At 42.8% G+C, this 26867-nt stretch overlaps 1 protein-coding gene across 1 annotated transcript in view; it reads left to right on the forward strand.

The window, feature by feature from the left end:
• Window positions 1–26867, forward strand: part of LOC143316916 (pyruvate carboxylase, mitochondrial-like) — a 252944-nt gene that overhangs the window by 222379 nt on the left and 3698 nt on the right. Inside the window, exons 20-26 of the mRNA XM_076724720.1 lie at window positions 121–278; window positions 1167–1253; window positions 11444–11623; window positions 15749–15923; window positions 16752–16825; window positions 25776–25916; window positions 26281–26382. Of these exons, the coding sequence (XP_076580835.1) occupies window positions 121–278; window positions 1167–1253; window positions 11444–11623; window positions 15749–15923; window positions 16752–16825; window positions 25776–25916; window positions 26281–26382 (917 nt within the window). The remainder of the gene's footprint in view (window positions 1–120; window positions 279–1166; window positions 1254–11443; window positions 11624–15748; window positions 15924–16751; window positions 16826–25775; window positions 25917–26280; window positions 26383–26867) is intronic.

Below are 26867 nucleotides of genomic sequence, written 5' to 3' on the forward strand. Positions count from 1 at the left end.
TAAAGCTTTTTTTATCTTCCCATATGCCCTGCTTTACACGCATATTCCAAAAACACCTTTTTGGTACACTGTTGTGTGAACACTTTTGGTTTGACATCCTTCTGCTCTGCTCTGTTGCAGGCATTGCTCTGGAGAAGGTGTTTGACTACAGTGAATATTGGGAAGTAGCCAGAGGCCTCTACGCGCCATTCGACTGCACAGCCACCATGAAATCTGGCAACGCTGATGTCTACGAGAACGAGATACCCGGAGGACAGTACACCAACCTTCACTTCCAGGTACAATGAGCTATTCCGGTGGTTTTGTGAAAGTGACTGAAGCCAAATGTGTTTCAATGCATTCGGTAAAGCTATTATTAGAGGTGGCCGGTGCATCTGAAAGGATGAAGACACAGGATTAGCTCAGTGTAACACTGCATTCACTGCCTCTACACATCAGTGGTGCACTTGTAATTTTCATGTATGGACTTTTGACACAGAAAATGTGTTAGATTCCAATTTTTCAGATTTATATTGTAAGTTTTAAAAACAGAAAGACTTTTTTCTTTTTTTTTTCCAAAAATACACTTTGTCTTTTATGTTTGTGTGTGTGTGTGTGTGTGTGTGTGTGTGTGTGTGTGTGTGTGTGTGTGTTCAAGGCTACTCCAGAGAAATGTGACTAAATGTCATCAGAGGCACTGTTTTAGAAGCGGACCAAAAATGTTGCACGAACGGCTTAATTTGCTGTTTTTTAATGCTGCTGCGGTACATTAAGCACAACCTCCAGTCTATAGTGTCTACACTGTGCACAGTCACACAATGAAAAGTGTCACAGGATACTCATAAGTGACTCAATCCACAGCGTCGAGCACCCACTGGTAAAACTATGTGGTTGTGCATCTCAGAGCTCAGTTGTGACCTGTTTATATTCGCGAGTGTTAAACAAATGCACTCTGGACCGAATTACAGTTTACAGTGGGATATCGCACTGGCCTGTCTGACCTTTGCTAGACGAGCGCCTTCCCCATAAATTTAAAAACTGTGGGTGTCACTACACAAATTATAGCCTTAAATCAAAGGTTGACGCAGAATTGCCCTGAATGCCTTGACTTTCCTCAAAAGGAGTAATAAAAAGATTATTTTTACTCTGCTCATTCATGCTGTTCTTTGTTGTTTGGTTCGTTGCAGGCTCACAGTATGGGACTGGGTAATAAGTTCAAGGAGGTGAAGAAGGCCTATGCTGAAGCCAACAAGCTACTAGGAGACCTCATCAAGGTGAGACATGCTCATGTTCAGGGTGTTGCCATGCTGCTCAATAGCCTCGCATGACACGAGTCACTTTTGCCAATCTTAGCAGTACAAAGACGCATCTGGCATGTTTGAAATTCCTCCATTAGCATCTCTCACGCTGACTGTTTCTGCCAAGCTGCCCCTCTTTCTTTGCTCGGTTGAGCCAAACAATCCCACATTAAGTTGGGTACATCCACTGGTCCGTGCTGTCTGGATTCACTTTCAGCTTCATGGCTTTCTCAGCCTCTGTGGGTAGTTTTGCTGCTTTACTCTCTGTTCATATAAGTAGTTTGAAAGGTCCGGTTTGTATGTTTTAGGCGGATCTATTGGCAGAAATGGACAATAATATTCATGTTTTCGTTGGTGTGTAATCATCTGAAAATAAGAGCCGCTGTGTTTTGCTACCTTTGAGTGAGCTCTTGATATCTACAGAGGAAGCAGGTCCTCTTCCACAGGGTCCACCATGTTTCTGCGGTAGCCCAGAACAGACTAACAAAACACTGGCTCTAGAGAGGACCTTTCTTGTTTTTGGCGGTCACCGCAGGAGAGGGTGAGGGGAGGTGTTTTCAGTTGGTTGCATCTGCAGCCTCATCACTAGACGCCACTAAATCCTACACACAGGACCTTTAACTTCAACTTTAATTTCATCAGGATAGTTTTATTCAATGCTGAGCTCATCCAACGCAGGGTTTTTTTGTTTTTTTTTTTGCTTTGTATTGCCTGACTATGTTAATTTGGGTAGAAACCCCAGTGAACTAATTTTGGGTTTCCTGAAGGGCGCATTAATCGTGGTCATGGAGAGGCAGCTCTTTGCCAGCGCTGCCCTCAACAATTTCATTCTCAGTCTAAATTCACCTCCATCCTGCCTTTTTGTTTTTCATTATCTTCCATTAATTCCGTTGTTTCTCTCCCTTCATTATTTACCACCACAGGTTTAGTAATAGATTCATCCCTCTTTCACCTCGTTCACGCTCGCTCTGTAATTATTCTGTTCTCGTTTGTATTCTCTTTATCAAGCCGCCCTGTCGCTTTTCTTTCTCACCTTTCTCTTTCTCATTCCGTCGCGGCTTCACACACATTTATTCCCCCGCCATCTCTCTTGTTTTGCCCTCCCTTGTCGTAGATATGCTCCCATGGATTCCCCATTACTTTAACGCCTCTCTCTTTCTCGTTTTTTTTTAATTCTCTTTTTGTGTCTCTCTCCCAAATTTCCTTCTCGGGTCTCCTCTCCCTTATTTTCTCCCCCCTCTCTGTTTTCCTCATCAATTCCTCTCCCCCGACCTCCCCTATTCTCTCCCCATACTCTCTATCAATTCAATTAAGACTCGGCGGGCTTCACTGCGCAAGCCAATGTTTGCTTAATGTGCCTGTGGGTCCTGCTATGCCCTCTGTTGTATCCTGTTAGCTTGACAATGGCCACGTCTCTCACACTGTTGGCTTGTCGATAAGGGAGAGGGAGTGTGCTAGTCAGATATAGATATAAAGTAGGCGCCGCACACTGCACTGACAGCAAGCAGAGCAACAAAGGTATATACATCGACCATGCTTTCCCTCACAGGCGCGCATCCGCAGCACTGCAAACACCTTATCTTTGAAGCTCAGAGCTGCGGGTGAAGGATTGTGCCTGTCAGAGGACTTAATTTCCAGGCCACATTACACCAAATGTAAAAAAAAAAAAATTAAGGATATTTACAGGCCTGTTTCTATCAAGTACACTGCCCCTCCCCACCAAGAAAAAGACAAACAACTCTAATTATGACTTAAAGAAAAGACGTTTAATCATCATCAAAGCATTAACATAACAGTGATTTACATTAACATGATTGCGTACTTGTCTGAGCTTATTAATTCTCATTACTTGTCTTTTTAAGGGTGCCATGTCCTCAATTGCAAAATCAAGATATTATATTACAGGACGTCTCTGAACTGACAGAACTGCCTGATTAAAAATGAAAGAAAAGCCCAGGCTCATTGGCTCCCACTTAATTCCAAACGACATCAAAAGCGACTCAGGAGACTGTGCGACTTGTCAAAATACATTTCATAAAATGCTCATAAGCCCAACTGTTTTATAGCTTAATATTAATTCCAGATGTGCAGCTGAGTTATAATCATTCTAATTCTTGCTGAGGACCCAGTGCAAATTCACCAGACCTGCCAAAATCCATGGGCTTGATTTACAATGTTCAGCAGGGTATGAACAGATCCTCAGCAGTAACGCTGATTTGATGAGTCCGCTGAGAAAGTTTGAGGCCAGAAAATGGTCTTCTGCACCTCTCGTCTATCATGCAGCCATGGTGTTTGCATGTCCAGTAGCTGGAGAACTCGATTAATGACAGCGGATGTTTGCTTCAGGAGAGAAAGGTCAGAAAAAAATGTAAATTTAAACTATACTGAAAGAGCTACTTACTGAGGGCGGTTATTGATCTGTTCGCGGGCTGTTTGGGAACTAAGCCAAGCACAGGTCAGGTGCTGGTGTGTGGCCTGTTAAATGTATGTGAATCACACAAGAGATTTAAATGAGTTAAAAGAACAGGAGAGGATACAAGGATTGTCAGGACTGTGTTGAATGTCATATTAACATACATACAGACGGCCTGACTCTTTGATGATTGTAGTTCTACAAAGCATCTTCAGTTTGAAGTACTTTAAAATTTAAATTGAAACTACTTTTGTACAAAGTGGCTGTGAATCATATCTGCCAGTGGCCAGCTTAATGCAATTTGGTTTTATGTGTTTTATATAATTAAATATTGGCTAACTTATTTGCATCTTAAATATTTGATCGCATTATTAGGCTCACGCTGTATTTTTCCCCATCAGTGATCTCTATTTAAAATGGATGAGTGTGGTGAGATGCAGTGCTGCTCACTGAGAGGGAGGAATGCTAAATTGGAAAAAGAAAAAACACTGAAAAGACTGTCTGGTGGAGGAACCTTGAACGCAGCTGCTGAGTGGCGAGATACGGCAGAACAGACTGGGATAGGAATTTTCGACTTCATACAAGTGTTCTGTGACACGTCTCGACGAATGCTCATCTGCCAAACCCTGATACAAACCCTTTACCACAAGACAGCAGTAATGGTTCTGAAGCTCTTAGTTCTGCTTGAAGGCATATTTGGAGAAACAACAGATGAATCTGACTAAACATACATGAACCAGATGCCTGCAGGCCTCACTTTAATTATCTCTGACAATTCAGCATACAGTAAACCTGTCCGTTGTGGGGTGTGTGTGTGTGTGTTTGTATGTGTTTGTATTTCATTATCGAGGCAATAAACATTTTCATTGCCTTGCAAATGCATCAGTTTAGTAGAGGAAAAAGTCATATATTTCTACTTTGCAAGTAATGATTATTTTCATTATCAGCCCGTTTATGTTTCCTCATCTTTAGGTTTATAAAATGTCAGCAAACAACGAACCTTTTTCAAGTTCCTACAGCTCATAATGTTATCTTTAAAGGAATACTTCGATATTTCGGGAAATGTGCTTCTTCACTTTCCCGTGGAGAGTAAGATGAGTTGATCCCACTCTCTTATGTGTGAAACATAACATCTGTCAAACCTCATTATTTGTAACAACTTATTTGTGTTAATTAGTGAGCTTCAGAGGTGCTAGGCTAGCTGTTTCCAGCCTTTCATGCACGGATAAGCTAACCAGCCGCTGGCTGCAGCTTCGTGTTGCACACAGATACGAGAGCTGTATTGATCCTCTCATCTAACGCTTGGCAAGAAAGCAAATATGCACATTTCCCATCACACTGGACTATTTCTTTGTATGGCTCGTTTTGTCTGACCTACAGTCCAAAATGCAAACAAATAATCAGTTTAGCTTCATAGAAGACTAAACCAGAAATAATTCACATTCGAGAGGCTGCAAACGTTTTTGTTTAGAATCCCTTTAACATTTAATCGATCAAAATTTTCACCATTTCTGGAACCAATTAGTGAGTAATTGGATCCAGCTCTACTCGTTTCATCACGAGAAGAATCTCATCTTTAGGAGGCAGTTTGTTTATGAAAAGGCCTGAAACTCATCGATTTGCATGCAGCTGGAACTGAAGTGTCGACTCATCAATGCCTCTCTTCCCACTTTTTCTTTCTCGCTCAGCTACATCTGTCACAACATGAGCTGGTCAATCTGTTCATTTGTGTGTGTGCTCCTTTACCCAACTTACTCTGTCACTTTCCTTTTGCAATTACAGACACGTATTCACTCACCTCCACACTCTAAACACACACACACACACACACTCTCTCAGTGTCTCTTTCTTGGAGGCGGAGCGCCTCCTTGTATTGCCTGTGGGGCTGCAGATGTCTACCTCTCTTGTCTGTTTGCCTCCGTCTCCCCTCGGTTCATTTGTCCATCCCTTTCTTTCTCGCTCTCTCGCACTCTTCCTGTCACTCTCTTCATCATGCCGTCTGCCGTCACTCCCTGCTCTCCCTCTCCACTTTCAGTCCGTCTCATCTCCTCCTTCATCACTCCCTCCCACCTTCCCTCGTTTCGATTAGACTTCCTTCATGTATCCCTAATCTTTCTATCTCTTCTCCACTCCTCCTCTCCAAGTCTCTCGTTATCGCTCTCCTCTGCTGTCTTCTCCTCTCCTGACAGGTACCATTCTTCACTCTGCTCCTGGCTAGCATTATAGAGTGTGTGTGTTTCGTATTTGCCTTCTCTCTCACTCACACTCACAGATGCATGCACACACAGTGTTCTGGACGATATAACCCTTTGCCCAACAGGGGAGTTCAGGTTTGGATAGAGTCGCATTCAAAACAAATTCGAGCAAAGTACACAGACACATGACACACACAAAATCACTGCCATGCTTTCCCACGTACACACAAATACACACACCACAGTACAGACATCTGCTGCCAGGGCTGTGGAGTCATGCAGGACCACTTAGTGAGAGCTGTACGTCAGCCAAAGAGAGAAAGATGGACAGACGACAGAAACAGAGTAGTGTGAGAGACAGAGAAGAGCAATATGGAGGTGTAGTATGAGTAGAAAGAGCCGGTTAAGGTGCAGAGCTGGAGGTGGACGAGGGTGGAACGGGTCTTGTGTGTCAAGTGTGATAATATGAGCCTGCATGAGGAACCCCACGAGGTTACAGATGAGTTTGAGTGATGGTGAGAGAGACGTGGAAGAATGAGAGTGCTGCTGCATGCTGAGGGGAGTAAGAAACATTACTGAATACAGAACTGAAGAGCGCTTCTGTCCAGTTATTCATATGTGAGTCCCGTCAGATTGGAAAAGCAGAGCTGAAATGAGAAATGTTTTGATAATTAGCTCAGTATCTTCAAAGATGGTATGTGCGTTGATTTGTGATAAAATGCATTTTTGAAATGGATGATAAGAGCAGTTGGATGTCATTAAGCAGATCAAAAGCGGCTTTGGATTTTGTTCCTTAAAAATGTTAAAATGATCCTTAAAATCTGATTTTTCACTAACAGAACTGGAAGATTTCACTTACCAAGTTTAAAACAAGTTAAATATGTAGTCCCAAAGAACCCACAGCTATCTAAGTAGTGCAGTCAGACTACAAACAAGCACATTTTCTGGATACGAATAATTAAGATAATTCTGGACAAAAAAGCTTGATTAAAAACCGCGAGGTGAGAAGACACATAATTTCAGACAGAAAACCAGCATATATTGCCTTGATCTGATATATTTCATCTAATTTGGAGTTTGCTTATTGCAGTGCTCACACTGTAGCTGTACAGCACCTTAAAAACTAGCAGGATGGTACCAAGTAGCATCTCCAGGGATGGCAGTGTTGGTCCACTTCGGTCCAGACTGAAAGACCTCAACTCTTGTCATGAACTCCGGATAATCATGGTGCCCAGTAAATGATCTGATCTTGTGCCACCAGGAGGTCAAACTTTTCCCTCACCCAGTCAAATTTCTCTGTTGTACATCTCCAACATGGATTGGCACTGACTTTAAACCTGGAGTGTTGACATGTAAACGAGCATCTGTTAGATTCAAGCACCTGCCAAACGAGTTCACACAACGCTGATTAAGCCCATCACTGCCAGGTTAATGCCTCTGTGTTTCGCAGTATGGAGGAGTGTTTACATCTGGTGTCTGTGGTGATCAGTGGTGAGCTGAAAATGCAAACTCAAGTCTAATTACTTGTTACCATTAAAAGTGATTTGAGTAAAAGTGAAAATTACCATTTGAGAAACCTACTGGGTTCAGGCCAATGAGAGCCTATGGCATCATAAGCATGTCAACAGTCCTCAACCTACTTTGTGTTTAGCTACTTTCAATTGATGACAACACAGAAATGAGCCAGTACCATTCATGTCATAGTTTATGCTGAGTTAAAAAAAAATTGCATTTCTTATATCTCTGATTTTCCACATCTTTGCTCACACAACACTACAGGCAGTATGATACCATAAAAATCTTACCATACCAAAAAAAAAGTTTAGCACATTTAATGAGCTACGTTTTGACCTTTCTGTGGGTTCCTTGGGGCTACATGTTTCTGTACTACAACTACCAAAAAAGCTTGGTCGCTGTGTAAATCACAAATAAAACAGAATGTAATCATTTGTGAATCCTTCTTGACATAAACTCAATTGAAAACAGTACAAAGACAAATATATTTAATGTTTTCCCTCATCGGATTCTTTGATTTTTGTAAATATGTGCTTATTCTGACTTTGAGGACAGGAGCAACAAAGGACTGGGAACGCTCTAAAAACAGCTGTCGAGATCATTCTAATTAAAATGTGCCGCTCCAAAAATTACAGGCATCGTCGTCGTAAAGAGAAAAAGCGACTGCACAGAACATTTCAAAATCTGAACTTCCCCTTTGAATGTAATCATAGCCTCAACAGCGTGTTCGGTGTATAAAAGACATCAGTTAAACAGGGAGGAATCAGCAGTGAAGAGTCCAGAACCTGAGCTTCACGCAGGAAATGGAGAAGCTCACACATCGTATAAACATAGCTCAACACTGCTGGAAATAACGTGTCCGCCCCCTGTGTGTGAGAGAGAGAGAGAGTGTGTGTGTGTGTGTGTGTGTGTGTGTGTGTGTTTCATCAACAGAGATCGATAATGAGAGTAACACAAGTGATGTTACTGTGGATCAAAAAAAAAAAAAATGGAGGAAAAGAGCGATGGACACAGCAGGCAGGTGATTCATGAGGAAAAGACTTTCAGTGTGAAGACAGAAGATGGTAGTTAAGCGAGTTAGAGAGGGATGGGAGTTCATGAAGACGGATAATAAAGAGCCGGAGAAACAAAAGAGAGAGAAAAATGGACTCTGGAGACAGACTGAGGCAACAATGAGGAAAGAAGGAAAGGAGTCGGGCTGAAGGTAGACGAGGAACGCGCAGTCATCTCGTGTTTTAGATAGATTTTGAATAACTCAGCAGTGAGCTTTTGTTCCGCAGCTATAGCAAGTTAATGGCCTCTCTGGGGATTTCAACAGCCCATTCAAATCTATTACACTTTTCTGTAAACACTCGTTCTCTTGAAGCAATGTATCATTATTGCCTCTATTCACACAAACCCAGTCACAGTGAGCTTCAGGTGTTGCGGCGGCGAAGTGCACGCTTGTTTCGATCAGGAGGAGGCGTTCCTTCCTCCTGTCTTGCCGGGAACGTGCTGATTTGCTCCTTTGACACTTTGCCAAGTGGTTAACCGGCACCCTGGGCTGCTTTTAAAAGATGCCGCTTGTCACTTGGAGGTTAAATGTAGTCAAAGTTTTCAAATATCTCGAGCCATAACAACCAGAACATAAGGCCCTGATCTGTTTCATCAGTGTCCAGGCTGAGCTGCACAGGCAGAGCCATTTCAGGTGCCTCCATTCATTTTCTCCATAGACAACATGGGCGGGCTGACAGCTCGGGTGATGGCTGACACAATCTCCCTGCTTAAATCATCAGCGTAAAAGATAAAAAAAAATTAAGAGAGTAACAGCATTGTTAGATTAGTCCAAAAACAAAGGACTTACACGATCCAATCTTCAGATTTCATTGTCTGCTAATGTCGTTAATCAAACGTTCCATCTCGCCAGCCAACGCGTCAAAATTTAATTTCTCTTTGTTGTATTGCTGGGCTTTTTTGGGAGCATTTCATGGAAAATTGACATTTGTAAACCATCACACTTACATACAGTACAAAAGAAAAATGTGACTCTTTCATATCACACAATCTGTTTTCCTCCGTAATGTCTCAGAATCTGCCAACTTCACCAGCCAGAGGAAGACTTCCAGCTCTTAACGGCGCACCTCAAGGTCTTTGGCTGCTCAATAAAGAAGACGTTACAAATGATTTAGGGCCCGGTTCTATTTGATATTAATAAATGCCCTTAATGACGGCTTTGACGAGACCATTTTAAAGCATTTTTCCTCAAACTTCAATAAAACCTGACGTTCAACAGAGTTACCATTACAACACTAATGCATGGCCCAAGGACTCCGAACTGAATGGATTCCTCTGGTGAAATAAAGTCAAATGACTTCAATTGGCAACATATTAAAAACAGGAGGCCTGGGTTATCAAATAGGGTTATGGCATTTGGCAAAGGCAATAATATACTACTGTATATAGAAAACCCTTTAGTACTCTGTTTATCTCACATTCTGTCCACTAACACTGGTGTGTTTACACAGATGGCGTTTCCCATCTACAACAGGTTAGACTGGGGAAGCTGGTAGTCCTGTCATCTCTGGAGACCAAAGACACTTACACAAACACAAGTTGTTCAAAGACTGAAGTGATCTCAGGAGCCTCGCGAGCACACGAGCCCCAGGAGGGTTGTTGCAATCCCAGAGCGCCGTTTTTGCACACATATGTGGATCCTCACGCTGGATAATTTGGCATCACATCTCTTAGAAATTGGTGTCAAGTTCTTTGTTGGGGAATTCTTTGGGGAGCGTTAGTTTGATCTATAGTTGTTCACTCGTTTGCTTTTTTTTCTCTCTCTCTGCCATCTGACATCAGCAGAATGCACTAATTGCCCTGAAAATAGGCATCTTGTCGAGCGTGGGCCCACTCTTTGTTCTCTCATCCTTCTGCTGTCCGTGCTTATGTTTGTAGCTCCGTCAAACTGCGGGTCAGGCTCAAAGCCAGGACGCTGGCCCTCTGCTGGTTCTCATTCTGAATTTAAGTTTGGATCCTGAAATGAGACTGAACGCTTCTGTTCCCTCTAATCAGCCTTTGACCCTCTCTCTCATTTTATAATAAAATATGCGGGATGGAGTACAAACAGGAAAGCTACCCAGAGGTGGCTTTCGGGTTTGTTATTGTTGTTGGGTCACATGACTTGACCCCTATCTCTCTTTAATGGTCCAAACGCCAAATGGAAGTGAACAGGAAGCCTTAAATCTGCTTCCATGAATTATGATAGAAACGTATTGCGTGCAATTGATATTTGCATCAGTGTCTTGTTTGCAGTCAAAAAGACTCCACTTATCACCATTATGCTAATAGAGACTGCAATCACCATAATGATATGCCATTATAAATAATGAAAAAGTGAATACATGTGATTTTAATGAATGTTTTCCACGCTCTGTCTTCTCCCTGGGTTTTCACGTTCAGTCTGCTTTCACAGAGAAGACCTGTGTAGTTTCGTTTGTGGCTGCCAGATCAAATGATTAAAGAGACTGTATGGATGTAAACATCTTTTCATTTCTCATCTGGCTCTCCCGGCCCTCTTCTTCTCTCCGGGTCACTCAGTACTTAATCTTCATAGACAGCATCTTCATTAAAACAAAGACTCTGTCACCACTTTTCTCTTTTGGTGGAATCAGTGCGGACGTGCATTCCTGCCTGCTGACAGGGAGCCACGCAGCAGGACTTTACAGGGAAGAATGGTGCAGGGGGCCGGACGGCCGCTGCAACTTCTACTTTTTGGACTGAAACTAAAAGCAAGATTACACCAAGGAAAACTGTAATGTCATCCTGAATAGATTCTCCATTGCAGTTTTTCTGATGTTTTTTCCGCACCAAGAGAAATAATAGCACCTCTACTCAGCCTAAGCAAACCAAGATATCATCTACGTGCAGAAGCTGTGGTGAATAAGAAATACCTGGCTGAGGGCTAACAGAGCTGATACTGGCTCTTCTCCTCATCCTTCTGCTAAACAAAAGGGATTTAATATATTGGTAGTAAGTTTGGTACTCACACTTGTGTCTTTGTCTCTCAGGTGACTCCATCTTCTAAGATCGTGGGTGACCTGGCCCAGTTCATGGTGCAGAACAACTTGACCAGGGCAGAGGTGGAGGAGAGGGCGGACGAGCTGTCCTTCCCGCTGTCTGTGGTGGAGTTCCTGCAGGGATACATCGGGATACCACATGGAGGATTCCCTGAGCCCTTCAGATCTAAGGTACCGTACACACACACACACACGCACACACGCACACACGCACACACACACACACACACGTCATTAAAGGCCATTTAGAAGCACTTAAATTAGTGAAACACCAATGTCTGCTGAGGCAAATGTAGTCATTTAGACCACAAAAACGCAACTCCTACAAAACTTTTTATGTAACCAACACCCACTACAAACACATGCAGGAGAGCCCATTTCAAGGCACGTGTATGCACCAGCGCGCGCACACACACACACACACACACACACACACACATTCTGCCACATGCTTGGTTACATCTGACAGTTGCAAACGGTGAAGAAAACCATGATATTGCTCTGTCCTCTCATCTCCTCTCCTCTCTGTTTCTTCACCTCTGTCTGCTTCTCGTCTCCTCTCTTCACGACTGCAAACAGCGAGGGAGAGACTCCCATGTGCATCAGGGGCCAACGGCCCCGAAGTCTCCTTGGAGAGTCGCATGAACACACACATGAATAAAGGCAAATTTTGTCACTTTCCCCCCAGACCCTGCGGACATTTGGCGCACTTGGCATTCCCCAACATAGAAAGTCTGTTAAGGATGAGAGGTTTTTTCACCACTAACATCCATAGATGTTGAGCGTTTCATTATGCGCTATCAGTGAGCTTGCTGATGCCTAAAATGTGAACTATGTAGTGTGAGACCCTGTCTGCACTTAAGCCGGCATGTGTGGCTGAGAATTAAACAGTTGTGCACATTCATGCAGCCACAGAGCATTTGTATTTTAGGAGCGCCTGATATACCAGGTCTAGGAAATAATTACGATAGATAGTCATCTATTTACTGCCCCCGTTTGAGAAACCGCATTTCATTTAGCTAATGGTCATTTTGTCCTGGCCAGTCAAGTTCATCTTTATTTTTAGCTTTCTGCCCATTTCATCACTTAGTTTATTAGCTTCTTTGTGTATTCATGCGTCTCTGCAGCATCTTTCCTCCTCTTTGTTTACCTCCTGTCATCCTGTCACCCTTATCATCAACTTGTCCTTTCTCCCGCTGTCTCCTAACACTGGCATACAGTTGGGAGATTATATCATCAAATATTTGTCATTTAGCGTCCCAGGCAGTCATTTTTCAGTTTTGATGTACACTGCGCAACCCTGCGTTTGCTACCTCTCTATTAGTGTCTCTCAATCTGTCTCATGCTTCCCAAAAAATGTGGCACAGAAGTTAGCCCTATCAACCAAACTGCTTCTGCATGCATGCAGGTCTTCAGGCTTCCTATTTTCCTGCTTTTATTCGCAGTCATCACTGGACTACTTAATGCTGAGAGGCTGCCTCTGCAGCATACACACATGCAGAAGTTCAAATTTTTGCCCACTGAACTTTTTCCTTTGCTACCTTTTGTGCATTGTGGAGGGGAATATTTGCATTCCAACTCTTTGGTGCTATCAAATGTATTTTCCATGAGGTCCAGTCGGCTTGAACTATTCATTAAGCATATAAAAAATGGACCAGAGCCACAGTCTGCATTACAATGTTCTAAGCAAATTCTTAACACACATAGAACTTCTGGCAACTTTTCATCTCAGCCTGAAAGGTCAGTGTCTTCCTTTGAAATCTCCCCTCTGCGTACAATCCACCCTTGATATTTCGTGCACAAACACCAAGAGGCATTCTCTTGCACAGCTTTCTGAAGAATCCATTCTCTCCATCCCCCCAATTCAGTGCAATTCAGCGTTCAGCTTTGGTGTGAATCGCTTTTGTCCTCCTTTCGCAACATTTGTGTGCCTGTGTTTACATGCAAGGCACTCAGTGGATATCTTGGAGTACTTTTGGAGGATAAATCAAAATAATTGGTGTCAAACTTATGTAAGTTAGATGAAAGGCAAGAAAGTAAAACATTTATTAAATTATTTTCCTGAAACAGAGCAATGTCCGTTGTACGTGCCATCATTTACTGCTACTTCACTGAATCGGTTCAACTTCTTGGAGGCTTTGTGTGTGTGTGTGTGTGTGTGTGTGTGCGTGCGTGCGTGCAGCTATTATTGCAAGCTCTAGTGTGATTAGCTCATTAGTCAGTGGCTGTAAATTTTCTTCATTGCATGCAAACATCGACATACACATCCCATTGCCGCATGCAAGACAGTGAGATATCGGCATCCCTATGTGCTGTAGCTGAAGGCTATTTTAGCATGCTAGCAGCATTGAAGAAGTACTGTTTGTTTAATGGAGCTTTGGAGGCATTAATTAGTTAGTAAGCATTATATCAGACACTCTCACATGCATTCATCTCAGTGTCACAGACAGTCCCGAATGTAAACAAGTTGTTTGCATGGGGAAAACTTTCCAAGGCACAAAGTGGTAATTGAGGCGTTTCCTCATCTTAGTTCTGTCACGCACGGTTCATTTGCAGCAGTGTGGGTGGACAGAATGAATGGACAAGGGAGAAGAAAGCAAGAAAGACAGGAGGGCAATGGAGAGAAAGAGAGAGAAGGTGGGAGGATGGGCAGGGAGAGGATAAGAAGGCCATCCGAAAAAAAGTGAATTCATGAATAGGAAAAGATGCAGAACATCCTTAAACACCACACTGAAGAGAAAAGGAAGAGCGGAAATCACTAACAATAAAAAAAAAGGAGAGTGGGAGTGTGCTTTTCTGAGTGGCTTTCAGAGAAACGAGGAGAAAGAGCAAATAACCTTGAAGGAAGAGTTTGTCTTTCTTTCATTTGTTAATGCAGACACACACACACACACACAGTCACTATCTGTCTGTGTCTCACACTTAAACAATCAGGCAGTTTAGGTGTAAGTCATCCTCAGAGGATACAATGTTAATGAGCAGGGACTCCAATGAGCCCGCCGTCTTTTGAAGTGTCTTTCTCTCACACACACACACATGACTCAGCTATCTTTGAACTGTTAGCTCTGTGACTAATAGCATTGCACCGGGCCCTTTTGTCTGGAGATTTCCGCAAGGCGCACACGTGCGCTGACATACATAAAGACCAGTGAAGATATGAAACGCACACCGGCTAGAATACGGTAGCGCACGCACACATTTGCAAATATAATGCGGATACGTGCACACACAGGAGACATAATGATCAACTGAATGTTTCGTGTGGGGCACACCATGCTATGCTGAAAGTGGAAATGAGTGAAAACCACAAAGAGATTATCATTACAGCACATTGCAATGAATGTGTTAACCTAAATAAACACACACACACACAGACACAGGTACAAAAAGCTGTCTGTATATCTCCAAAAAACAATGTCTGAAGCAGACTAAATAGGCTAATGGTATGGAGATTCTTCCTCCTGTGCGTCTGTGAACTGAGGAAATCTGTGGAAAGAAAAACAAAACGGCGGCCTTTAGGCGAAACGCCTGTCTCTTGACATAATCTCTTCTCCAGACATTATTAGTGGCGTCAAATCGATTGTCTCTACAAGTTGTGTCAGATACCAACAACTGTGTGGGCAGATAAAATGTCTCATCATTAGTTTCATAGCAGCCTCCACTTTTCACAACTATCCTCTTTCTTCCTCTCTTCCTTCCCATCAGTCTTTCTCCTCTATTATTTCTGAGAGGGAACAAGGATGATGTGTCACACATGCGGCAACGCTGCAGTCATCTGTGATAGGCTGATGGTTCTTCACTGGAGAGATGAATTGAGAGAGGGTGGGAGAGACGGAGGCAACTGAAGTGGAAATCTGCGGATATTAACACAACAGCGGTGGCACTTTTATGCAAATTAAAAACACAACTTGCATCGAGTTTTAGATTCTCTGATCCCGGTTTCTCACCTTGTCTTCCTCCATTCCTCAAAACAGATCCCCATGTATCTCTGTCTTCCTCCCTCTCTCAAACCCCGAGCTGCTCAGTCACTCTGGTGCTTTGTCAGGGTGCAGCTTTCATCCAGACGTATACTTGTCAAGTACAATGCGAAGGTTTTACCTGCGCTTTATGCTTCAGAGTCCCGTGGGGATGTGGGGAGTGGGAAAACATTCAGGAAGACTAAACATTTATGACTTTGAATAAAAACTTTAATCTGTTTGTTTCCCCTTTTTCCCCGCTCTTGTGCATCCTCACGCCTTTTATCTTCCCCTCACTTCCTTCCTCCTCCTCCTCCTCTCTTTGTACTTCCCGTCCCAGGTGCTGAAGTCCCTTCCCCGTATCGAGGGTCGTCCCGGCGCCTCGCTGCCGCCCATGGACTTCAAGGCCCTGGAGGAGGGGCTCCAAGCTGCACACGGCGAAGACATCACCCCTGAGGATGTGATGTCCGCTGCCATGTACCCCAAGGTGTTCCAGGAGTTCAAGGAATTTACTTGTGAGTGGGCACACTGGACACCTGATTTAGATAATTACAATAGATTAAGAACAGGAATCAACAAATTGTACCATTTCATTTTTTAATTATGTGCGTTTGATCAAATTGGATCTGTCATACTGGATAAGTCATGGCATTTGGTCCTGTTCTCACACACCCCCTCTCATTCTCATTTGTATTATTACTGGGGCTTGAAATTAGCAGCCAACCTAAGTCAGTAACATTCATTATAAAGTTCAACCAATTGTTGTATTTGGCAATTCAGTCTTACATGTAGGAAAACACAAATCACATACTTCAGATTTGGGGGTGGGGGCGGGGGGGGGGGTTATCACCTTTCACTCAGATGTTGAATTTACATAATACACAACTAAGAATCCACAACGGCGAGGGGTGGTGCTAGGTGGAGAAATCAACATAAGCAGAAGCAGCGTTTTTTAGCAGGTGTGAGTGCATGCAGTCAGCAGCAGCGTGGAGCAGCGTTGGAGGTTTAACCTTCTAGAGGAGTCAGCATTTTCAAGCTGGACATTCAGCTGCTTGGATTAACACAAGCTTAACTGCTGTGATGAGTGAGGACATGATCGTGAGGCGCTTTAATTAGCGTGTAGTCGTTCCTTCGCTACTCCAACTTGAGACTGAGCACACCCCTGAACCCCATCTTAAGCCCTCAGGCTTGTTTTACTCTATTTCTGATGTCAGAAGTGAAGTTGTGGTGCTTGCTTGCACTTTCCATATACCCAGATTATGTGTGAAAGTTAAAGATCAGTCAGTGGAGTCTAAGAAATCATTAACCAACACATGCACACTGATCTGTTTCTCTTTTCCCAGCTAACTTTGGTCCAGTGGACTGTCTCAGCACCAGGCTGTTCCTGGACGGACCAAAGATCGCCGAGGAGTTTGAGGTACACACCCGCATGCGACAGACACTTTCACATATTAAGGCCAACGTTGTAAAGGGGAGCTCGGCCGATTTGTCTGGTCGAGGTAACTTTGGACAGAAACCCCATGCCCTTGATGGAAAGACGTGGGCGTCCAGCAGACAGCAGCAGATAGTTCAACCTTTTCTTTTTTTTGTAAGACCTCTTATTTTAAAGAAATGTGTTTCCGCTTGAGAGAGGCATCGGAGTACATTTTTCATTATGCAAAAAATGAAGGTTAAATAATGTAAAAATGGAACAGAACAATCGGGGATGAGTGCAGCTCACAGAAATGATGTGATAACAGGTGTGTTATCCTTCAATATCTCTCACTAATACTATGATAATATATTTAATGTTAATAGCATTTATTTCATTATCCATTTAGCTCCATAATGAATTCTGCTGTAATAACAGCTCCACAAAGAACAGACATTATCAGCAGGAAATGACTTTTCCACAGCTGCAGATGGCTGAGGTGTGATGCGGTCTGCTGCAGAGTCACAGTGGGGAGGACAGAGATATTAACTCTTTATCAGGGGAACGCCAAACAGCATTTCTGATCCCTCCGGCCATCAGATTGGCCTCCCCCGCACGGAAATAACAAATTCATTTTGTCGTATAATATTTGAGAGCGAGCCAATGAAAGGCACCGAGGGCCCATATCTCAAACCAAAACATGACTGTTACAGATTCCTAAAGCTTGTACCGTCCGTTTATTCTCCGAGAGGGAGGCAGCTGACCGTGCTGTCCAATGGAGGAATTAAACAAATGAGATTAATTGCTTTGCATTCACACAAATTAATGGGGCACAGCAACGTAACAATCTCTCGGTGAGAGCACGTAGTAATTAGCTGTCACTTGTAACCGCAAAACCACAAAATCTAAAACTGAAACCGTCCCGGGGAATATCGACGTCTTAAGGAGCAAACAATTTGCTGTCAACTCCAAAATGTTGCATAAGCAGCATCAGCACGCTGGAAATTGGATTTAACATACACGAATAAACAGTCAGCAGAATTATTTCCAGATGTCTGCAGTGCCAATTGAAAGTTTCTCTCAGAAGAGGAGAGCAGGTTTGAAGGTGCTGTTTTTACCCAGAGAGAGCAGCACAAACAAGAGAACATTTCAGGAGAATGACAGCGGTAACAGGCTTTGATGAGCCAAACTCAAACTAAAGAGATTGTTCAAGAGATCAGCAGATTGAAGAGTGAATTCCAAAGAGATTGTTCAAACTACTGATGCTAACCTGTGTGACAGATGTCAGAATCCAACATCAGATCAAAGCTAAATTTTGCTTTGCTACTGAGGGAGACATTGGAAGAGTCTGTCACTCAGTATGTTGTCATGTAAGAAAAAGGTTTCTTGGTAAGACACGCCAAACTTTAAATTGTTTTTTTTAAAGGCTGCAGCAAACTGCACCTTTTCCTGGCTTTCACATTCGGTTATAGTTAAAGTTTTCTTCAAAACTACACACAAATACTCGGAGAATCATTCGGCTGTTTAATATTAGATGGTGAAGAAATGACGTGTTGTTTGAGAATAGAAATAGCTCTATTAGATTTGAGTTTTTCACTGATCTAACGTGCTGTCAGAGAGACAATGCTGTATGTGGCACATTTACACAGCAGGACACTGTATGTGTGAGCAGATGGCGGCAGTATGAAGCAGTCAAACAGGAGCTGAGAAAGGTCAGGGATATGATGGCGGTGACTTTTTTTTTTTTTTTTTTGAATGAAACAGGTGGTCCTGTGCATGTTTCTGTGCAGCAGGATGTGAGAGAAACTCAGTAAAATGATGCTGAATGACTTGAGGAGAAATGGTGATGGAAGTGATCTTGTAGCGCCAAAGAGGATTTTGTTGTCAGGTCTAGGTAGCTTACAGGAATTGTTAACTCTGCAGTTGCCACCTTTGTTGTAAACGTAAAAACATAATGTGACTCCAGTGATGTCTATCAGGATCAGCAGTGCAAGCCAGGGTTGTACCTGCAGTGTTCATGTACAGTGAAAACTGTAAGTAATTCAAATTAAAGCAAGGAAAGTTTCCTGTTGAGGATCCTCATGTTCAGTTTCGTCCCTAAACCTGTTACCTTCTCTCCATGAATTCCCCTGGAAATTGATTTCCTGCCTTTGGAAAGTCTTGTGTGCATTGAATCTGTGGTACACAAAGGACTTGAAGCTGTTTTCCTTTTTTATGAGGACAAAGCCCTTCAGTGTTCATATTGAAGTGCCGCCTGTGGACATCACTGATGGAGTTTTAGTTACATAAAGGACAATTCCCCTGACCATAGGAGCATTTTTTGACAGAACATTCAAAAACATGAGCGCTTTAAAACCTTTCTCACAGACCTCCTTTATTATTTTCCAAGGTGTTTCTAAATTCACTTTTTGGCAGCCATTTACATTCTGTGAAGTTCTATATTGAAAGAAAACTATGTAAGGCAGCCACAGGGACACACAAGTCATCACTCTTTCATCCCCTCTTCAGTATTTTGTTTTCATAGCTTAAATGAAACGCGTCTTTTGAAGAGCACTTTTGTGCACCAATGAAATTGAAATTTGCATGACAACATGAAAGGGAGTCTTCTTTCCCTTGGTCCACCTGGTACCTTTCTCTATTTCACAAGGCTCCTTGTCTCCACTCATCATGCGTCATTTATGCTCCTCTTTCCACCAGCAATTGTTCTAATTATAATCCCAGTAAAGCACTAACACACATCTTTCATTATAAAGCATCTTTTCGTTGTACATCTCTCTCCTTTCAATGTTTTCTCCCGAGTCTCTCATTATGAGTAACACACACACACACACACACACACACACACACACACAGATTTGACTGACAGTGAATCAGGGAGGCCAAAGGCAACCATGTTTAATTACTGCTTCATTTTGCAGTAATGGTTCCAGGCTGGTGTTAATTGATTTTCAGATATTATGAGGGACACCGGGAGCACCGCGACTCTGCTGTTGTGTTATTATCAAAGAATCAGGAGCCACATTGATTCTGTTGATCTACTATTGATCCTAAAAGGAGGCGGACCCCCCCCCCCCCGCCCTCCTTTCTTGTCAGTCACCCCAGGGCGTGTGTCATTTGGCGCATTTGTTAAGAGACCTGGCAGGAGACCCGCAGCCGGACCACCAAACACGGATTAGAATAAATCCTTAAATTATTTCCATTAAGACTCCTGGCAGCTTCAGCAGGTTTTGAGTATGTTAATTTGGTTTGAAGCCACAGTTGAGTGTGTGCTCTGCCGTTCCTTTCAAATTCCTCCAACACGCTAAATGGTTGGCTTGAATAAAATGTTCATGATTTGTAGGCCAAACAATATTCATCAACAAAAATGGCTAAATAAGCGACAAACACTTGTGAAAGCTGCGGTTGTAGAGCAGAGACAGACTGCTCTCCGTGCACCTAAATTGATTTTCTGACGGCCGCTTCTTTAAAATGACAAACCGTGTGTTTAACCTGTCTTCGCCTTCAGTGACACGACTTGTCATTCAAACATTTCCCAAATGCAAAACAGTTTTTTTCCTCCCCTCACTGCTTTTTATCCACTCTCCAATCCGTCACAACTGTTGTCATTTGGAGGACTGTTTTCAGACGCTCCGATTTGTGCTCAACATCAGTCATCGCCGCAAACAAACTCTCCCCGCTGTTGCCATGACGATGGGTAATCCCACCAGATCAGGTCCGATTAGCAGTGCCAGGCAAGAGACTGAACGAAAACAAGTTACCAAACAAAAAAAAAAAAAAAAGGTGACCTGTCACCTGCAGCACGACGTTTGTTTTTTACTGTGCAGAATTCCTCAAGGGCCAAAAGAGGCTCCTGTGTCGGGAACAATTGATCTGGCTGTTTGGCACATCCATTAATCTGACTGTGTTTTGTCTCAGAATATCGCGTATGACAATCAAAATATCAAGTAAGCACAACATAAAGAATCAGTTTTCAGATCTTACTCGCAATGAAAGAGCAGGTGCAGACAGCGTGCAGCTATGTTTCATCCCACAGTAAGAACACACATCACTTCACTGTCCTCAGTTATCGCATTTCCTTTGTCGGAGGTCATCTCTTGTAAGATATTAATAATCTGGCAATCAAGCACCTTTCACAGACGCACTGAAACAGTCCAAACACAGACGGACGTCACTGGAGAGAATGGAGGTGCCTCAGGGTGGCTTTTTGGTGGAATGACGCGTGCGAATGCGAGTGGTAAACAGGTTAGAGGCACATAGGCCGAGTGAATGGCAGCTGCAACCTTTTCAGATCTGAATCAGAGGCAAGCAATTGTTGTCAAATGTACGGACAGGTCGTGTGGGGTGTTGTAGATGTCAGTCTGTCTCAGGACTATCAGAAATGGTAATTATTAGGTCCTCATGAGAAGCACATTTATTTTTGCGCTCATGCATGGCGACTTTTGCGACGCTGATTGCTTTGTAGAATTACAGTCGGCACTGTTAAGGCAGAGAGGAGCCCTGGGGAAAGTAAACAGCACTGCGCCACCAAAGTAATTTGGTGAGTTTTAAACTGAGTGTAGCATCTACAGCATGCATACCCCCCTCCCCTTGCCTAGAGAGCTAAGGTGCACCTTTCCATATTTCATACTTAGATGATCAGAAAATATCATGTAACAGAGTTTTGTACAACACATTAATGCTAGAAAACTACTAAGACAAAGTTTATTATTTTTTCTGTGAAATTATCTGCAATATTAAACACACTATCTTCAGATGATGTGGCAGCAGAACAGCCTTTGAGCTTGTCAGCCTTTGTTGTCGTTTTTGGTAAATGAACAGTGACAGCCGCAAAAGACAGCAGCTGGCCATTACTGATGACTCCGTCAGTACTTAAGCAACCACGCTATTACCTGTATTTTTTTTTTATTATTATTATTTTTTTTGTGTTGTTTATGAGCTCTTGGCAGCTAGTGAAGCACGCAGTGGAAATCTTGATCAAAACAGATTTCAAGCACCAAATCTTTTTGAGCGCTGAGCTAAACATAAAGCCCTGGGTAGTTGATGCTGGGGGAAGTAGATATAAAGGCTTTCACAGTAATCATTCGCTATTGTTTAGCACTTCAGTTCAAGCCTGTTGTAAATCCAGCACAAAAGCCTTATCAGCAAAGAGTGAACAGTGACGGTTTTTCTGAAGTTCTATAATTTCTACGTGTTTTGTAAATAATCAGACTTGGATATCGTTGCTGCTTTTTCAGTTAATTTCTGACAAAGTGGAGCGCTATTAAGTTGGACAAAGCCCACTTAGGCACGTGCCTCTGAAATTGCTTTTGAAAAGCCAAATTACTACTTTGTGAAATAGCATCTGAAGGCATTTATATACACAAATATACACCTACACACAGGTGACAGCTCCGTCCATCGCTGTCACTCACCCACGCACACATACAGCACAAACAAGAGGAGAAAAAACACTGACCTATCTGGCATGTGCCGATGACTCAGCATGGTATTAATCATTTTTGACAGAAATATAAACACTGATTGTCACAAACATGGACCCAGTCACACACACCCCATCAGTGCTAATGTGCACAGACACCAAACCAACACATTCATTCCTCTGTCACATGCAACAAGTCGCTAATACAGTCATATCAAAGATATGATGCGAAGCATAATGCAAAACCTGTTTGAGTCAGACACAAAGGCAGCAGTTGAATTTTCCTACTCTGATATTAAGGCAATTTTAAAAAACTTACTTGCAGAACTAAGATATTAGAAATGTAATCTCTAAAATCTGTGTCCTGTTGTGCATGTGGAGATGTTCCTAGTGGAGCAGCATGTTGGCCGCTGAGCCCCGTTAATCAGCACGAGTGAACTTTAAATCCTTAATTACAAACCAGTTTGCCATCTTATGGATGTGGATTGTAACGTTAAATGCAACATGATGCTGTGATATTGTAGCACAAAGCACACACACAAAATGAAAGGTCAAAAAAATAAAGGCCGACTCTCTTTTGTAATGTTCATTCACATAAACGTAACAGGTTTGCTTGCAGTTAAAGGACACTAGGATAATTATTATATGCACGTCCTTCACTGGCAAACATCCTTCACACAGCTCGCAGATAAGCTGTGTAATATCCTCAGGCTCACCCATCTGGGTAAAACCCCTATCTGCACTTCACATTTTTCACCTCCCCCTGGCTAACTTGGGTCACCAAGCGGCAATCATGAGTAACCACGACTGTACAATATGAAAACAGAAACGACCGTTCAACACTAATGTAGTCCATAAGTCACTTTGAGCGCTTTGTCACATTATTGCATTTCAGCTACGCTAAGTGTGCTGTCGATACAGCTCGAGGAAAGTAAGTAGAAAAGTAGAAAAGCATTTAATTGGCAGTGGTGTTCCACAGTCATGATTTAATTCATGTGTAACAGTGCACAGTCTACACAGTGCACTCAAGTTGTCATTTTAGCTCTGCGTGATAACGGCACACATACACACGGTTACATCTTAGACAAAATCATCCTCAAAAGATTCATAAATCTTGTGCGACTCTTCAAAGAGACACGTACTGTATTTTTCATGGCAAGATGTAGCGTTGAAGCCACGCAGTTGGAAAAGAGAAGGCAGTTTTGTTGTTTGCAAAGAGCTGCCAAGAGCCCAACAAAACAGCACAAGCTGAAGAGAAGTTCAGTGTAAGAGTTCAGTGGAGAGAGAAACAGATGAAGATTGAGCACCAGAGAGAAAGCAAAAGCATGCAAAGGAAGGTTTTGTTACCAGATATGGAGTGAAGGAAACAAAGAGTCAGAGCGCCCGCAGAAGGAAAGAGGCAGAATGAAAATTGAGATCAATACATACCTGCAGCAGCGTGTATTTCCGTCTTTGCAAGGAGACTTAGTTTGGAATATCAATAGAGACTCAGCAGCCAAGATGGCAATGTGAGAAACAATGTGTGTCTGTGTGTGTGTGTGTGGATATACAGAAAAGAGCCACAGATGGATAAAAGAAAAGCTGAAAGAGGCAGATGAGGGAAATTAATAATGGCAGGAGAGACGGAGAGGCCCCAGAAATAGCTTGCAAAATAACTGCAAAATGTAAAGGCGTGACACATGGGAGGACTGACAAAGAGACTGAAAGTCAGACAGAGGGAGTTGGACAAATGGAACACCGGAAAAAATGAGTTTCTGACCGGTGAGATGAGAGATTTGAGAAGAGGTGTGAGATAGATTAAGAAGTGCAGTGGCCGGCGCTGAGGGAAAGACTAACAAGACAGACTGCAGCAGTGACCAGAATGGATATGAAAGGGAAGGAGGGAGTCTGGTGCTGAAACAGAGAGAGAGAAATGTCTTAAAACAACACTTTTACAGGTGGCAGGTAAAGTCACAGAGTTTACAGGTGTACTAAAGGCTGGGAAAATGTTTTTATATCCTCCAGAGTGCCGTCTTATCTCTTCCCTCTCCCTGCCTCTCTTCATCTCTCAGATTGTCATTCTGTCTATAGCACTTCTCTCTCTATTTGATGCCAGAATTGATATGTCTGCTGAAAAGCCTGTCTGGTGTAAACACACAGAGATACAGCACCGAGACCTAGCGTTTGTCTGTGTTGCTTTTCTTCCTCTGAGGCAGGAGCCGAGTGGCTAGACAGACACAGACACGTCTTTATCACATGAGCTAACAGTAAAGTAGAACTCCTGTTTCCATTTTTAGTCGATAGCATGTCAAAATAAATGTCAGATCAGCATTTAGCAGACCTTTGCAGAAGCCAGTGTCATATCTTAAAAAAATCATGTTTGGTTAAAATATGAGGGAGTTTTCACCTCAAACCTCTCTGGTGCGTTTGTGTTTTGAGCTTTGATTGAGTTTGTTTAGGCTGGGGTGGAAGCTGTCAATCAAATCCATGCACAGACTTAACCTGAGACCGCTGGAAAAAGAAGGTCTCTATCAGAAAGTAAAAGGGAGTTAATAGAATTCTGCTGTGTAAAAAGTGAGAGAAACTGAGAGATTATATTCTATCCAGTTATCAATGTTTCAGGGCCAGTATAAAAAGAAAGTTAGCTCTTCCCACGGGCCTCTCATGGAGGACATTTTGACATGTCTCAGTAGAAAAAGCACAGTTGTAAATAGATCAATGATGGCTGAATTCCATTTGGCTGCTTCAGTTTTAGGATCCTGGTTTTGTGCATGCTGGCCAACGGTGCTTCACCTCAGAATCCAAGTCATAACTACAACTGGAAACAAGAAGTTTCAAGTCAGATACATCACAAGACCTGAAAAGCAACATAGCAGCCTCAAATCAGCCAACTGCTGTTGTTCACTGTGATTAAACCCAAATTTAATGGTGCTCTGATGTGACCTGACTGTCACAGCCTACTGGGACACCTGTGCTTTTCCTACTCAGGCAAGTCTAAATGTCTGCTGTGGGAAAAAGGCCTCCACATTACACATGATCCAGACATTACAGGCCCGGAAGATGCATTCAATTTGCAGACAGAGTTAAACACAAACAGGCAGCTGATGAGAGCAGACGGTCACTAATTTCATGAACTGCAGCAAAGAGATTCACATTAGTGTAAAATACAGACTCCTCACACTCCTAACATGCTACCTCATTCATTTATTACACAGTGTAATTGCAGTGAGGCTACATGAGTCCCCTTTCATGAATTTCTGCATGTTTCTCTGCCCTCCACCAAATGCATGCTGGGAAACATTCCAGGCCAGCCTGAGGGTAGAAAGAAATAAGAAGGAAACATTGCGTTTGTCTCACTCCACTAACTACACTTTTTTAATTTCACCAAGCTCTGCAGTCTCTTTTTATTGCTTTAGCTGGACTTGAGCTTTGGCAACCATATATTAATTTCAATTTTCTAGCGTAATCTAATTTCTGTCCCTTCCTCCTTCACACTCTCCCTCCCCTTCCATTTTCTCTCTTCTGTCCTCCCCTCCTCCCTGGCTTTGTTTCATCTAGGTGGAGCTGGAGAGAGGGAAGACCCTCCACATCAAGGCGCTGGCACTGGGTGACCTGAACAAGGCGGGCCAGAGAGAGGTCTTCTTTGAACTGAATGGACAGCTGAGATCTGTGCTGGTTAAAGACACTGTCGCCATGAAGGTACACAGAACGGGGCATAGGTTGGTGGATGGATAAATGATGGATGAGGGGTAGACGGGATGGTCTGAGAGAGATGCAGGTCTAAAGGCAAACAGACGGATAAAGGGAAGAGCTGGTGTTGGAACCAAAAAAAAGGTTTTCTGACAGTGCACTTGGCAACCACGGCTTAATTTATTCACAGAAACAAATGATTGTGAGGGCTAGATGGAGGCTCAGCGGGGAGGAATGTTTTGATCGGTGGTTGAATGTGGATGGAATATGGATGTATCGTTGGCTGGATGAGTGGATAAAGGGAGGCAGGCATGTGTGGATGAAAGACTCCACACACTGGAAGCATGAAATCACTCTTTGTTCCTCCACCCAGGAAATGAAGTTCCATCCCAAGGCTCAGAAGTCCATCAAGGGTCAGGTGGGAGCACCCATGCCTGGAAAAGTCCTGGAGGTCAAAGTGGAAGTCGGCTCTAAGGTTAGTTTATTATGAACCTTCTTATTCTCCTTCCTCTCAACGTTTCCCTTTCGATCAGATCGGATCACCTTGGGTTAAAGGGTCAGATCACTTTATAAGAAAAGTAGATATTTTCTCACTTAATTCTGGTAAGTGTTGAGCCCTGCAGCTAGTTTTGGTTTGTTGATTCATTCTTTGATCAGAGCTCCTCATTTAAATCACAGTTGTGCTATTTTTAAACTGTAAAGTTATTGTACATCTACATATGGCACACACTTGGATTCTTTTGGTAAATTAAAACGTATTTCTGCAAGTAGAGTATCAAGACGGGTCTGCAAAACCGCACTGTCCACTTGAGATTTCTGTTTCCAAAATTTCCAATACTGCTGATGCAACGTCTAGGTTTCAGTGCAGATACAAGAATGAGCCTTTTGTGTGCTACCTTGCTATGAGGAATATAAGTAAAATCAGTTTTTATTTAACAAAAAAAGACAAACATGTTCAGT

This window comes from Chaetodon auriga, chromosome 24 (assembly GCF_051107435.1).
Source record: "Chaetodon auriga isolate fChaAug3 chromosome 24, fChaAug3.hap1, whole genome shotgun sequence".
Taxonomy (NCBI): Eukaryota; Metazoa; Chordata; class Actinopteri; order Chaetodontiformes; family Chaetodontidae; genus Chaetodon; species Chaetodon auriga.